We start from the raw sequence: 16,370 nt of genomic DNA on the forward strand, positions 1-16,370 counted from the left end.
CAGCCCTACTAATTACAGTGAAATCTGCTGAAATGTCACTGAAGTGTACTTTGTGTGTGTCTTATTTTTCTAGACACATCCTCGAACAGTTTCCAGTATAAATAGCCACAGGTGAGTGGGGTTCAGTGGGTGTTTTTTAAGCTCTTGCTGAGAGTGGAGTGTGTTCTGGAAATGTTTGAACATGCTGTCTCATTGCTCTCTGCTCTAGTTAATGACTAACAAGACTTCTAGCTCATTTCCTGTGAGGAAAATGACATCCACTCACAACAAACACTCTGAATCATTAACTATTCCATCTGGAGCTAAAATAACTCCTACTCGTGACTCTTCTCATACCTCAAGGTCAGGAAACCATGATTGCTCTGCAAATAAAGTTTAATGAAGTGGATGCACAATTACAAAGCTTCACAATGATTTCTGAAGCGTGCAAAAGCCTGAGGTGTCACTGGGCATAATAGTCACAAGATAAACAGACATTTTTGTAAAATTAGGAGTCTCTTTTATGCAGAGACCCTGAATTTTCTTTGAGCTCTTTCTAGAAGAAAAGCTGCAGTGGTCTTTGCACTTGTATCGGAAAGGTAAAAGCATGGTTACTGAGCCTGATGAGAGGCAGTTTCCATCATTAAAGCTAGGCACAGATGGACATGTGCCCCGCCAGATGTTTTTGTGTATTCAAGGCATTAGTTCAGGTGGATCGAAATGTCCTTAGTCAGAGTTTGTTGCCATTTTAAGGTGGAGAGATTGTACTTACGGATTCTTACTGACGTTGGGCAGAAATATAGGTTTGTTTCTGAAGCAAATAAAATATTTACAGTATAATGTCGTTTTAGTCATGCTACGTATTTAAAACAAGGTCATGTATACAGATATCATATTAAGATATGAATAAATGGTTTGTATTCCTACAAATTATTAATCGAAATCATGTACAGCGGTTCATTAACTTTATTTCCACCACAGGATAAAGAAAAATAAGTAAAGTAACTTATCTCACAATCTATTTAGAGTTTATATTTCACAATTCTGACTTTTTTTGCTCATAATAAAAAAAAAAAGCAGAATTGCAAGGTATAAATACAACACAATAGCAAGAAAAAACTGCAATTTCCTTTTTATTTTGTGGTGGAAAAAACAACTGTGTGATGCAAATTCAAGAGTTTAGAGAAAAATGTCAAAATTTTGAGGAGAAAAGTCGCAATTGCCTTTTTTATTAAAAAAAAAAACAGAATTGTGATATGTAAAATCAAAATTTAGATAAAATGGTAAGAATTACAAAGAAGAAATGTCCAAAATATGAGAGATAAACTCACAATTGCAAGCTAAGTGCAGAGTTTCAGTAAAAATGTCAGAATTACAAGCTGTAGACTCCAAATTGTGATCAAAATTTCTGAATTGTAAGAGAACATTTCACAATTACATTTTTTTATTTTGTGGTGGGAAAAAAAATTGTAATATGCAAACTTAAAATTTAAAGAAAAAAGTCAAATGTAAATTCAAAATTTTGATAAAAATGTCAGAATTGCAAGAAAAATGTCCAAAATGAAAGAGAAACTCACAATTGCAAGATAAGTCAAAATTAAAATAAAAAACTGAATTGTGAGATGCAAACTCAGAGTTGTAGTATCAAACTTGCTAGAAAAGTTTGAATTGTGAAAGAAAATTTCACATTTTTTATTTTTTTATTTTGTGGTAAGAAAAAAACTGAATTGACAGAATTGTGAGATGTAAACTCAAAATTGTGAGAAAAAAAGTCAGAATTATGAGATGTCAGCTCAAAATTTAGATAAAAAGGTCAGAATTGCAAGAAAAATGTTCAAAGATAAACAAGATAATTACATTTTTTGTTTTGTAGTGGAAAAGAATTTGAGATGTATACTCAACATTTAAAGAAAAATATCAAAACTGTAAAATGTAAATTCAAAATTTAGATAAAAAGAATTGCAAGAAAAATGTCCAAAATAAACTCCCAATTCCAGGATAAGCCAGAATGATCTTTTTTTTTCATTTGTGGTGGGAAAAAATAGAATTGTGAAATGCAAACTCAGAAAAAAACATAATTGACAGAATTATGAGATGTCAACTCAAAATTAAGATAAAAAGGTCAGAATTGCAAGAAAAATGTCCAAAATATGAGAGAGGAACTCAGAATTGCAAGATAAGTGGCAATTACCTTTTTATTTTGTAATTGTGAGTTGTAAACTGAAACTTTAGAAAAAGTCTGATTTGCACAACTTTTTATAAAATTAATTACCTTTTTTATTTGTGGTGGAAACAAAGAAAAGCAAATACAGAAGAGCTTTGAGAAAAATGTCAGAATTGTGAGCTGTAGACTCAACTGTGGGAGTTGTGAGCGAAAATTTCACAATTACCTTTTTTATTTTTGGTGACAGAAAGAGGTTTCCAGAGGATGTTAATACACAGATTTGTTGCATTGGCTAATGAGTATCAACAGTGTAATATGAATGAAAGTTACTTCTTTTACCTTGTCTTTCACCATCTCCACCCCGATCTGAAGACCTTTTCCTCTCACGTCACCAATGATCTCATACTTGTCCCTGAGTTTGGCCAATTCGGTCAGCAAGTACGTCCCCACTTCAGCAGTGTTCTCCTGTATCCTGTCCTCTTTTATTGTCTGAGAGCAATATACAGCATTCAATTTCAAGTATTTATTAGCTAGTATAATAGATATGATACAGGGAATAAAACTGCACTTAAATCTAATTTTTTTTAAGCATGTTCACATAACAGTAGGATAGATTGTATAGTATTTTTAGAATTATTTATATTTTATACTAGTTTATGATTTATTGGATCTCTTAAAACATATTGTATTCACTATTATGGACAGCAGATATATGGTATTGTTTTGTTAACCACTGACCTTTTAATTTGAATTAGATTTAACTATTTTTTTACTATTGCTTAATATAGATATTTTTGTACTATTTTGACATTATCTCACAAGCATATACAGTATATCATAATACAAAATTGTATTATAATAGTTTGTAATTTTTAACACTCAAAATGACAATTTGTGACCTTGAACCACAAAACCAGTCGTAAGTAGCACAAGTATATTTGTAGCAATAGCCAACAATACTTTATGCCAAAAAAAACATTAGGATATTAATTAAAGATCATCTTCCATGAAGATATTTTCTACATTTCCTACTGTAAAAATATCAAAACTTAACTTTTGATTAGTAATACGCTTTTCTTAATACTTAATTTGGACAACTTTAAAGGTGATTTTCTCAATATTTAGATTTTTCAATATTCAGATTTTCAAATAACTGTATCTCGGCCAAATCTTGTCCTGTCCTAACAAACCATACATCAATAAAAAGCTTATTTATTCAGTTTCAGCTGATGTATAAATCTCAGTATCACAAAATTTACCCTTATGACTGCTTTTGTGGTATAGGGTCACATTTATGCATTCCCTATTGTTTATATCAATATAAAGTAAAATGATCTGTACTCACATCTAGCACTGAGGAGGCGACTGCACAGGCTAATGGGTTTCCTCCAAATGTGTTGAAATGAACTCCCTTCCCAAATGACCTGGCAATCTCTGCAAAATATGCAAATCACAATATCAGTGCTGGAAACAATCAACATGCATGCAACCATTTGTTCGTTTAGGCATTAGCTATGCTCATAATTGTAGACATTATTATACAGTATATCAAATTCATCTACTCGGGTCCTGTATGACCTGACCCACTCTTTCTATTCAATCATTCTCTGCTTCTCACAGGATGAAGAGCAAACAGCGAGACCCAGAGGAACGTAATTAGAGTGAATGGAAAAAATCAGCATAAAGCGAGCAGTGGCACTACAGCATGCTCAAGTATGTGAGACTATTTTGAACTCATTACTTGATCCACATGTGTTAGTGGAGTGAATGTGGCCCTTTGGTACCTCATTAGAAGCATTATCTCAGACCTAATTAACAATTATTATGTGACAACGTTCTCATTGACACAAACTCAAGAGTCTTGAAGGCATAGTCCAGCCAAAAAAATGACATTTTGTCATCATTTTCTCACCCCCATGTCATTCATACCATTCATTCCTTTCTTCTGCTGAGTACAAAAGAAATACATTTTTCTTTTATGCAAAAAATCATTAGGATATTAAGTAAAGACCATGTTCCATGAAGATACTTTGTAAATTTCCTACTGTAAATATATCAAAACATAATATGCATCGATAAGAACTTCATTTGGACAACTTTGAAGGCGATTTTCTCCATATTTAGATTTTTTCCCAAATTTTCAAATTACTGTCCTTTCCTAACATACATACATACCAATAAAACACTTATTTATTCAGTTTCAGATGATGTATAAATCAAAAAAATTTGTGTTCAGATTAGCTTTTATTATTACATTATTACTTTTAATTTTAAGTCTTAGTAATTTAGTGTAATTTAGTAATTATTGTGCTTTTGTCATTTTTTGTCAATTTAAATGATCAAAAAATAGTTATTATTATTTACAGTAATTTATTTCTTTATACTTTTATTTTAGTTTTAAATTTAGTAATCTGACTTAATCAAAATTTTTTCTTAATCTTATTTTTCTATATTTCTAAGTTTTATTTCGATTATTGAAAACTGAATTGAATTATAATTAACAGCTTTAGGTTTAGTCTGACACTGCAGTGAAGGTTTTGATTTACATCTGAGATCAAAAGTTCTGCAAAATGTTAATTATTTTACCAAAGTAAGAGGGATCATACAAAATGCATGTTATTTTTTATTTGGTACTGACCTGAAGAAGATATTTCACATAAATAAAAATGACACTGTTCAAAAGTTTACATACACTTGTTTAACCCTTTCCAACAATGATTTTGAGATCATCACAAAAAAAAAACACAGCTGCTTTTATTCAAGTAACAACACAATATTAAAAATCAAGCATATTTACACTTTTAAATGGGGTCACAACTATTATTTTCTCTTGCGGACTATATGTAAACTTTTATGTGAAATATATTATTCAGGTCAGTACTGCATACAAAAATATGCACTTTGTATGATCCCTGTTATTTTGGTAAAATAATTAACATTTTGCACATTCTGCAAGGTGTATATAAACTTTTGACCTCAACTGTAGATCAAATGTTTGATAGTTGTTTGACAACTATTGTGTCAAACTTTTGTATCAAATGTTCTTCTTTTTAAAAAAAAAGAATATCTGGCTGCATTTTAATGGCAGCAGAGCTTTTCAAAGTCACAAAGCCCTAAGGTGAACACAACGGTAGTCTTATTAAAAGCAACGTGAGTAAGATTTAACTTAGAATTTGTGTTTAATTTTGTTCTAAGAATATTTTAATTCAGTCCAATGCTGGAACTTGGATTCAAGCTCACCACTGGGTTCGGAGTGCTGATTTATTCTGCTTCCTGTTAGACCTTTGTCTTACTGCACAGTTAAATTAAACTTTGAAGAATAACACTCCGTGTGCGTACCTCATTTAAAACACCACCAGTTTTAAATGCAGTTAATTTAATCTATGAACACACTCTTGCAGGAATTGAATTAATATTACAAAGCCACAGACAGCTTGAATAAGCAAGTCACACAATAAGTTTGTCTGAATTTGCCTGAATTTCACACTAGCCTCACCTGCTGTGGTCACCACAGCCCCCATCGGGAAGCCATTTGCTATGCCCTTTGCCATGGTAACCATGTCTGGAAGGACATTATGTCCTTCGAAACCCCAAAAGTGGCTCCCTGTGCGGCCAAAGCCAGTCTGGACCTAAAAGAACCAAAAAATACAATTTTGCAATAAATAATAACTTTATGCAGTAATCAAGCAAGCTTTTGCCTTTTTATATATAGAGTCAAAAGTCAAAAGTTTACATACACTTTGCAGAATCTACAAATTGTTAATTATTTTACCAAAATAAGAGGGATCATACAAAATGCATGTTATTGTTTATTTAGTACTGACCTGAATAAGATATTTCACATAAAAGACATTTACATATAGTCCACCAAAAAAATAATAGCTGAATTTATAAAAATGACCCTGTTCAAAATTCTGTTGTTACCTATGTTAATTTTTTTTTTTTTTTTGTTTAGTGATAATTGTTCATGAGTCCCTTGTTTGTCCTGAACCGTTAAACTGCCCACTGTTCTTCAGAAAAGTCCTCCAGGTCCCACAAATTCATTGGTTTTTCAGCATTTGTGTGTATTTGAATCCTTTTCAACAATGACTGTATGATTTTGAGATCCATCTTTTCACACTGAGAACAACTGAGGGACTCATATGCAACTATTACAGAAGGTTTAAATGCCTGCTGATGCATTAAGAGCCAGGGGTGTAAACATTTGAACATAATAGGATTTTTCCTATTTTGCCTAAATATCATATTTTTTCATTTAGTACTGGCCTTCAGAAGCTACAGATACTTACATGTTCCTCAGAAGACAACAGTAACATTTACCCTGATCTTCAATTTGAAAATGTTTTCACCCCCTGGCTCTTAATGCATTGGGTTTTCCTTCTAAACCATCAGTGAGGAAATTCTCTTTTGGACTTTCCAGCGATATCGTATACTATTTGAACTGAACTGACGATGATATCACTGAATTCATTGATGAACTGCCTTTAACTGAAAATTGATTATTTACAATAATGTGTTACTTACACACTATTGTTCTGTTTAAATACTGTGCAGTTGCTTTGACACAATCTGTATTGTTAAAAGCGCTATATAAATAAAGGTGACTTGACTGTATGTAAACGTCTTTTATGTAAAATATTTTATTCAGGTCAGTACTAAATAAAAAAGAATGTATTTTGTATGACTCCTCTTATTTTGGTAAAATAATTAACATTTAGCAGATTCTTCAAGGTGTATGTACTTCAACTGTCACAGTTCAAATTTGTGTTTTTGTGGTTTACACAGAAATGGTAATGTTATCAAAAACTTTGCACTTTGAAACTTATTTTAATTGGTTTGTGTTTAAGCACAGGTGTTTCTGTTTACTTTACTAGACTGACGGAAATGAGGTGAAAATTCACAGCTACCTCAACTAACAACAACCCTGTGTTTTTGGCTTCACTGATGTACAGAATTAGATATACAAGGAAATTCTTCAGACCTCATCTGCTATACAGACTCCTCCTTTCTCCCGAACAAGCTGGTAGGTCTCTTTCAGATAGTTCTTTGGAAACTGAACAGCACCGCCAACACCCTGTAGAAACATAAAAATCATAGTCTTGATATCCACCTTTTTCTTCAACATAGAAGTAAGCTATGGGTGAGACTCACAGTTCATTAACCACTATAGGAAAATAGTAAAACTGGTGGCACTACAAACCAGTGTGCTCATAATTAAGATAATACATTAAAATAATATGTAAAGACACACCACTTTGCAATATCAAGCAGCAAAACGAGAAACAGCTGGACACGGATGAAAGCGGAAGCCAGACCCATAAAATTTACGGGAAGGAAAAGGTGGATAACTTGTCACAAGTTCTCAAGGGCAATGAGTTAGTTGTGAGAGTGTAATTTTTAGTCAGTGCTGGAAATTATACAGTATATATGAATAGAAACGCAGACTTAACATCCCTGGATGCTGCTGGCCTGCTTAATTTTGTACAGTCGTGGCCAAAAATTTTGAGAATTACATAAATATTGGAAATTGGAAAAGTTGCTGCTTAAGTTTTTATAATAGCAATTTGCATATACTCCAGAATGTTATGAAGAGAGATCAGATGAATTGAATAGTCCTTCTTTGCCTTGAAAATTAACTTAATCCCGAAAAAAACTTTCCATTGCAATGTTAAGAAGGCTTCAGGGTGTCCAAGAAAGTCCAGTAAGCGGCAGGATGGTCTCCTAAAGAGGATTCAGCTGTGGGATCGGAGTGCCACCAGTGCAGAGCTTGCTCAGGAATGGCAGCAGGCAGGTGTGAGCGCATCTGCACGCACAGTGAGGCCAAGACTTTTGGAAGATGGCCTGGTGTCAAGAAGGGCAGCAAAGAAGCCACTTCTCTCCCAAAAAAAACATCAGGGACAGATTGATCTTCTGCAAAAAGAACTGCTGAGGACTGGGGCAAAGTCATATTCTCAGATGAAGCCTCTTTCCGATTGTTTGGGGCATCTGGAAAAAGGCTTGTCCGGAGAAGAAAAGGTGAGCGCTACCATCAGTCCTGTGTCATGCCAACAGTAGCATCCTGAGACCATTCATGTGTGGGGTTGCTTCTCATCCAAGGGAGTGGGCTCACTCACAATTTTGCCCAAAAACACAGCCATGAATAAAGAATGGTACCAAAACACCCTCCAACAGCAACTTCTTCCAACAAGATGAAGATGGTGAAGAACAATGCATTTTCCAGCACGATGGAGCACCATGCCATAAGGCAAAAGTGATAACTAAGTGGCTCGGGGACCAAAACGTTGATATTTTGGGTCCATGGCCTGAAAACTCCCCAAATCTTAAAACTTGTGGTCAATCCTCAAGAGGCGAGTGGACAAACAAAAACCCACTAATTCTGACAAACTCCAAGAAGTGATTATGAAAGAATGGGTTGCTATCAGTCAGGATTTGGCCCAGAAGTTGATTGAGAGCATGCCCAGTCGAATTGCAGTGGTCCTGAAAAAGAAGGGCCAACACTGCAAATACTGACTCTTTGCATAAATGTCATGTAATTGTCGATAAAAGCCTTTGAAACGTATGAAGTTCTTGTAATTATATTTCAGTACATCACAGAAACAACTGAAACAAAGATCTAAAAGCAGTTTAGCAGCAAACTTTGTGAAAACTAATATTTGTGTCATTCTCTAAACTTTTGGCCACGACTGTACTTGAATGAAAATGAAAGCAATTATTGCTCAGAATCGTTTAATATAATTGCAAACATTCCATGCAATCTTCCATAACTGAACTGTGTTGGAATATAGAACACAGAGCAAAATACTGACATTCTGCTGTGAAAATGCATGTTATTTTACCTCATGTCATTTTACTAACTTATGACATCTACTAGCAAAGTGCTGGTTAATGTGCTGTGATTTTGTTTGTCAGAGTTTGTTCCTATGACAACTGAAATGCCCTTGTTACTCTACTAGAAATATGATTTGCAAAAAGGGGTTTTCGCAATGATGCCTTCATTGTTCATAAAAGAACAGTTCATAAAAGAACGTTTGGACTTATGTGAAGAACATTTTGATTAGTAGAAATGTTCCATGCATGTTGAATTTTCTTCACAGAACCATAGATGCCAAATTTGTAAGAGTGTATATGGTGAACAATGCATTTATACTTTACATTAAAAGTTTTAATGTCAGGTGTGGTGTAATCAAACCTGGATGGGTTCCGCAAAGAAAGCAGCAATACGATGGGGAACGGTTGTGGCGAACATCTCTTTGAGCTCACTAATATACATGTCATTGGCCTGACAGTGACCTGAGAACAGATAGAAAGAGAAATGCATCTATGATGGGTGATATATGTGCTAACAAGTAGATTTTGACAGTACATTCTGATGAAACTAGAGAGGTGCTTCACTTTTCCATTTACTTAATATGTTCTAACCCTTAAAAGTTCAAAACGTTTGGGTTAATGTTAGGCTGTAGAACTTATAATTGAGTATTACCTTTATATAAAAACAGTAAAAGCCTACGGTATGCCCTCATAAAGCTCTGTGTGTGTATGTGTGTGTTTGTACCTGGGGAGCAGCTGCATTCTCGGATGGTTTGAACTGGGGAATCTCTACAGTGGCTTCCTCCCCAGAGGCCCCTGAATACATCTGGACACATGGTCTACAATAAACACAACCCACACAGGAACAAAAGTTTAAAAAAGATGTTAAAGATATAGTTCAATTAAAAATTTTAATTCTGTCATTAAATACTCACCCTCATGTCATTCCAAAACCCAGAAGACCTTTGTTCATCTTCAGAGTTTAGATTAAGATATTTTTGATGAAATCAGAGAGCTTTCTGATTCTGAATAGACAGCAATGCAACTGACATGTTCAAGGCCCAGAAAAGTCATAAGGACATTGTTAAAGTAGTCCATGTGACATCAGTGGTTCAACCAGAATGATATGAAGCTACGACAATACTTATTGTGCACAAAGAAAACTAATATAAAGACTTTATTTAACAATTTCTTCTCTTCTGTGACACACGTTCAGGAGAGAGAACACAGGAGCCCACGTTCTGATGTAGCATGTCCATCTCTGAGTTCATCGTCTGTATATTCTGGTTTAAATAAGTAAGGTTGGGAAAAAAATTGTAAGTCACCCTCTCTGTCGAACCACATGTGTGGTGCTCTCATGAATGTGCGTGGAAAACGTGCTTTCGTTGTGCACAAAAAGTATTCTTATAGCTTCATAACATTACGGTTGAACCACATGGACTATTTTAATGATGTTCTTGATACCTTTCTGGGCCTTGAACATGTCAGTTGTGTTGCTGTCTATGCTGGGTCAGAAAGCTCTCGGATTTCATCAAAAATATCTTAATTTGTGTTCTGAAGATGAACAAAGGTCATGAGGGTGAGCAATCAATGACAAAATTTTCATTTTTGGATAAACAAACCCTTTTAAGATATATTAAAGACTTCTACAGATCTTATACAAGTTTGCTTTACAATCCTGATTTTTTGCTCAAACGCTGAAATAAAATATAATCCGTTTTTGTGGGTCAGCTCTTGTGTCTTTCGTATGACGTTTAGGGATGTTATTCAAACCTCATGAGCTCTGACAGTATTGCGTTTGCATTAAACAACACTGCCACCATCATAACTTATGATGTTTCCTCTTTTAATTTGATTTGTGGACTTGACCCCAAGGAATATTGCATTATAAAGCAGGTAGCTGACATGAGAAGAGATGTGTGGGTGTGAGACATACATTGTGGCAGCCCATAGAAGAGGGGATGGGATATTTATAATCCGCGTTAGACGTCAGGCCAGTCGCTTGTGGACTGCCACCATGATAGGAGCCCCTGAGCACACAAACATAAATGATGCAGTGATTATCTATGGCTGAACGGGGATGCTTGATCTGTCAGCGATAACTTCCATTTATTGACGTATGGTTTGTTAGGATGGGACAATATTTGGCCAAGATACAACTTTTTGAAAATCTTGAATCTGAGGCTGCAAAAAATGCTTTTAAAGTTGTCCAAATTAAGTTCTTAGCAATGCATATTACTAATCAAAATTAAGTTTTGATATATTTACGGTAGGAAATTTACAAAATATCTTCATGGTACATAATCTTTACTTAATATCCTAATGATTTTTGGCATAAAAGACAAATCGATCATTTTGACCCATACAATGTATTTTTGGCTTTTGCTCCTTAAGACTGGTTTTCTGGTCCAGGGTCACAAATAAGGTTCAATCACCTCAGAGTGATGACATCAAAGTTTCCCGTGTGAAGCCGGGCCATTAGGACTGCAAGGTCATTAGCCTCTGAGCCACTGTTCGTAAAATATACAACCTGGAAGAGATAACCATCATGATTAAGTATTCAAATTTTCTGTTTGGGTATATTACCGCTCAAAAGTTTGTGGTTGGAAAGTTTTTTTTTCCCATGTTTTTGAAAGAAGAATGGCAGTGGTCTCATTAATCATACAGTACCTTCAGCGGATCCGGTAAAAGGGAGGTTAGTTTCTCTGCATACTCCTGTATTTGTGGGTACACATAGATGGATGTCGTGTGCCATAGACGCCTCAGCTGTTTCTCGGCTGCTTCTGTGACTTTCCTGCATTCATAATGAAACTTCTGATTAGAAATAAACTACCAGTCAAAAGTTTTTGAACAGTAAGATTTTTAAAGTTTTTTTTTTTTTTAAGAAGTCTCTTCTGCTCACCAAGCCTGCATTTATTTGTTTCAAAACAGCAAAAACAGTACAATTCTGACACTGAAAATTTAGCTTTAATGACAGGAATAAATTACATTTTAAAATGTATTCAAATAGAAAGCAGTTATTTTAAATAGTAATAATATTTCACAATATTACTGTTTTGCTGTATTTTGGAGCAAATAAATGCAGGCTTGGTGAGCCGAAAGGAATTCTTTAAAAACAAAAAAAATCTAACTGTTCAAAATAGTGACTAGTATAATTAAATTTTGTAAAGAAAAATATAAGAGCCCATATAAGATCTTAAAGCAACAACCCTTACACATTAATCTAATTACAGTTTAGTCATTTGTTTCATTTCAAGCTACAGTCATGAAATAAACAAAAATGTTGCATGGCAACAAATTGAACCTTACGGGTTACAGTGTCCCACACTAACAGTGGCAACCCCCGCAAACAAGTCCAGATAGCGTCTTCCATCCACGTCCCACAGCCACTGCATGTAACCCTGGTTTATGAAGACTGGCTTCTTGTAGTACGTTACCTTCATAGTCATGGGGTTGCAGTTGTGTTTCCTTATGTCTAGTAAACGCTCTTTAGACATGCCCTGAAGGAGAAATGCACTCATGCTTAATATGATTTGATTTCTATCTGATTATTATTACTATGAATGCCCCCAGATATAAACCGCTTACCTGATACGGCTCAGGTTTAAAGTCACATGGGGGAATCTGGGGCAGGACAGGTGGTGGGTGTTTCACAGCCGATTTTTGGCAAAGCACACCTGGAGACAGGTACATTTAGTGCTCAATAATCCATAGAGGCAGTTATGGGTCACGGTATTTCCTGCCAGCTCATATGCAAAGGGATATTTTTATCTTTTAAGCTGCAGGAAAGCCCTGTCCTGAAACCTGCTAACCTCCTGTTAACCTTGTCTACCTTGACACAGAAGATTTGCGGTGGTGATATACTGTAGGATACATATTATATCAGTTTATATAGCTAATATATATCTATTAGATATTTAAAAATAAAAGTATTATACAAAATACTGCTTGCAAAACTAATATTCTATGAATAGTGCTGATATGTATTATGTAACAACTTGCAAGAAGTATTTCGTGATGTATCCAAGATAGATAGATAGATAGATAGATAGATAGATAGATAGATAGATAGATAGATAGATAGATAGATAGATAGATAGATAGATGTTATTATATTGATGGGGTAGTCTGTCGTCGTCAAATACAACAGTATCGCTATGGTAAACATACTTTTGCACTTTTTTGTTATGATGACAGGGTCGTTCTGATTTCGTGATTTGATGCAGCTTAGGAATCTGGACTATAAATTCGTTCGAGCCGAAATACACAAAGACAATTTATGTAACTATAAACTTTACTTAAACGTTCCTGTCACTTTAAATGTGAGACAAATACTGCATTCTTACCGCCACCGTTGTGGAATTTCACATACGCATCCACTGAATTCCACCACGGCTCCGTTTTCCCGAAGAGAGACGGACCGTGCAGCCGAGAACAAACTTTATGCATTACTGATGTTTTTAGGACAAGTTCTTCTGCAACAAATCCAAAAATTAAAGTGTTGAAAGCCGTGTATTCTACCCCAAAAGTGCTCGGGGAGGGGCAAGTTCAGCCAATGGTATGTGGGGGTAAAGTCTCGAGGCCTTTTACTGAGGAGTGATTTGTTTCACACAGAGCAAAGCAGAGTTTGAATATTATCTTATGTTCTATTTAATTATTTAATATATGGCTAAAAGTTTATAAAATCTAAATTGTTTAGTTCTTTATATTGTGTCTATGATAAATGCTAATAATAAATTAACAAATGTAAATGTCCAGAATATAAAATACTGTAGATATACTGTAGACTGTAAATATATGGCCATAAGGCTTTTTATAATAATAACACAACTAACAATTTCTTTTTTTTAATCATTTGGAACACTTTAAAGACTTTAAAGAGTTTTCTGCATCATGTCGTTTTATTTGATTAAAAATACAGAAAAAAACGTAATATTGTGAAAAAATATTGCCATTTAAAATAGTGGTTTTCTATTTTAATATACTTTATAATGTAATTAATTTTTGTGATGCAAGGCTGAATTTTCAGCATCATAACTCTAGTCTGTAGTGTCACATGACCCTTTAGAATTCATACTATGATGATTTATTATAAAGTGTAAAAAACTGTTGTGCTGCGTTTATTTTTAATCAAAAAAGCTGATTTTTTTAATCTTACTGATCCCAAACTTTTGAATGTTTTTTTAATAAAAAAAAAAATTATGTATGTATATAAATACATATATAAATACATAAAATACGTATAATAAAATACACATATATAAATACTTAAAATACATATATATATATATATATATATGTATGTATGTATGTATGTATATGTATGTAGAAAAAAACATGAAAGCAAAGTTTTCCAAATGATAAAAAAGAAAAAAATGGTTAAAGATATGGTAGTAAACGATATGACAATTTTTGGAAGAAATTCCAACAATAAAGTGAAATTAAATTGAAGTGAAATGAATTAATAAAATTAATATTTGTTTTTGGAATCTGTGATACTTTTTTCAGGATTCTTAGAGAAATAAAACAAGAACAGCATTTATATAAAATAGACCTCTCTTGCAACAATTTACACTATTGTTGAAAGTTTAGGGTCAGTAAATGTTTTATTTCTTTTGAAAGAAATTAATACTTTTATTCAGTAAGGATGTGTTAAAGTGATAGTAAAGACTTATGTTGCTAGAAAATATTTCTATTTTGAATAACTGCTGCTCTTTTTTACTTTTTATTCATCAAAGAATCCTGAAAAAACAAGTCACAGGTTCCAAAAAAAAAAAAAAATTAAGCAGCACAACCGTTTCCAACATTGATAATAAAAGTAATAAAAAAAAAAAAAAACATATTAATGATTTCTGAGGACTGGAGTAATGAGAGGCTTCTTTAAAAATATTAAAAATCTTACTGATCCCAAACTTTTAAATAATAAACTATAATAATCTAAAATAGTCAAGAAATCAATTACAAAACTCTGGAGATACAGTATATACACATCACTTTTTGTGACTATTTAGCAATAAATAAATAATCATAATAGTTCATAAAAGCTGAATTAGAATAAATGTTGTGATCATTCTATTATTTTAGTATGCATTACTCTGCATTAACAATAATGGTTTTGGTTAAATGTTTTACTGCAAAATAAAAAGTAATTCTCAGAATAACCACTACAACACCTATGAAACAATCTGTGCATATGTTTTAATAGTTTTGCAAGTGATTTCACAAATAATGTTCATGGCAGAACACATTAGAGCACACAAGATGTATTTCTCACATAGGTTAATATCACAAATTTCATTTCAGCACCTCCAGTGACTTGACAGTAAAGAAAAACACAGTAAAGACAACCACAACATAATTTTATATATATATAGTAATAATAGTGTATAACAAACACATTTTTGTGGTTTGAACAATTCTTTTAGTCAAATGGTTTTGGGTTTTGAGTTGGAATGTTTTAATCTCTAAATGAGAATATAATCATCCTCTGGACATTAATGCATATGCATTTTCTTTACTGTAAAATATCTTGCTCTCAAATGAAATAGACTGAAATATTATTTCACACTGTTGCCCTGAGGCTTCACATTAAATTAGATACTCTTGCAAACACGCATTTTGTAGATTTGCCATTGCCTGAGTTAGAAATCTGTTCAAATCTATTAAAAGAAATTATGATTTCCCATGCAGATGTATTATCCTTGAAACTGAGAACATATGACTGTTGAACAACAAAGATATGACAAAATCTTACGCTACTTACAAATCAACAGTTAGGTGGGATGATTTATGCATGCTATCAGAGCTATGTATCAGTATACAAATTATCCATAGGTTACATATAAATGCATTTCTATATTATATATAACAATTGAATAATTATTGTATATTTACATGTACGCGTAATGCAACTTTAGACATAAATATATATATATTTAGTAAATGACCCTTTCCAAAAAATACACCTCAGTCTTACTCTGCTTTCAGAGATTTATGCATAAAATAAGGCAACATGTGGAGGTTGACTCTTGCACCGGCAAGGGCTAAAATTTTCCTTGTCTCCATGTAACTAGTTTAATGTTTAGTGATTTGCAAATGAACAAAATATCTGCTTGGTTGGATTAAATGCATATATGCCAATCTCTAATTTAAAAAATATTTTTAGAATTTCTTTTTTATATCAAACGTAAAAATATGCAGTGCTGATTAAATGGCTACCTACGATTTAAGGATATACAGTCTTGGAAAAATAGATTCTCACAAGGTTAACATTCACAGAAACAATATTTGAATGCTGGCAGTTTTAAATCTGTTCTTTTGTGTTTAAAATCAGTGCCAATAATATTTATAATACATACATTCTGCAGGAGTGTTAATGTTTTCCTCCACCTGAGAGCTGTAAATATCAAAAGCAAATTCT

The 16,370-nt window shown here is 33.3% G+C and overlaps 1 protein-coding gene across 1 annotated transcript in view; it reads right to left on the reverse strand.

Annotated features, from left to right (window-relative positions):
* The window catches only part of agxt2 (alanine--glyoxylate aminotransferase 2), an 18,451-nt gene extending 4,962 nt beyond the window's left edge, over positions 1-13,489 (reverse strand). The window contains 13 exon segments of the mRNA XM_073824587.1: positions 2,483-2,632; positions 3,489-3,577; positions 5,640-5,772; positions 7,125-7,217; positions 9,333-9,439; positions 9,442-9,461; positions 9,638-9,789; positions 10,887-10,980; positions 11,386-11,480; positions 11,621-11,744; positions 12,260-12,450; positions 12,539-12,627; positions 13,297-13,489. Coding sequence (XP_073680688.1) covers positions 2,483-2,632; positions 3,489-3,577; positions 5,640-5,772; positions 7,125-7,217; positions 9,333-9,439; positions 9,442-9,461; positions 9,638-9,789; positions 10,887-10,980; positions 11,386-11,480; positions 11,621-11,744; positions 12,260-12,450; positions 12,539-12,627; positions 13,297-13,399 — 1,440 coding nt within the window. The 5' untranslated portion in view covers positions 13,400-13,489.
* Positions 13,490-16,370: the final 2,881 nt, after the last annotated feature.

This window comes from Garra rufa, chromosome 19 (assembly GCF_049309525.1).
Source record: "Garra rufa chromosome 19, GarRuf1.0, whole genome shotgun sequence".
Lineage (NCBI taxonomy): Eukaryota > Metazoa > Chordata > Actinopteri > Cypriniformes > Cyprinidae > Garra > Garra rufa.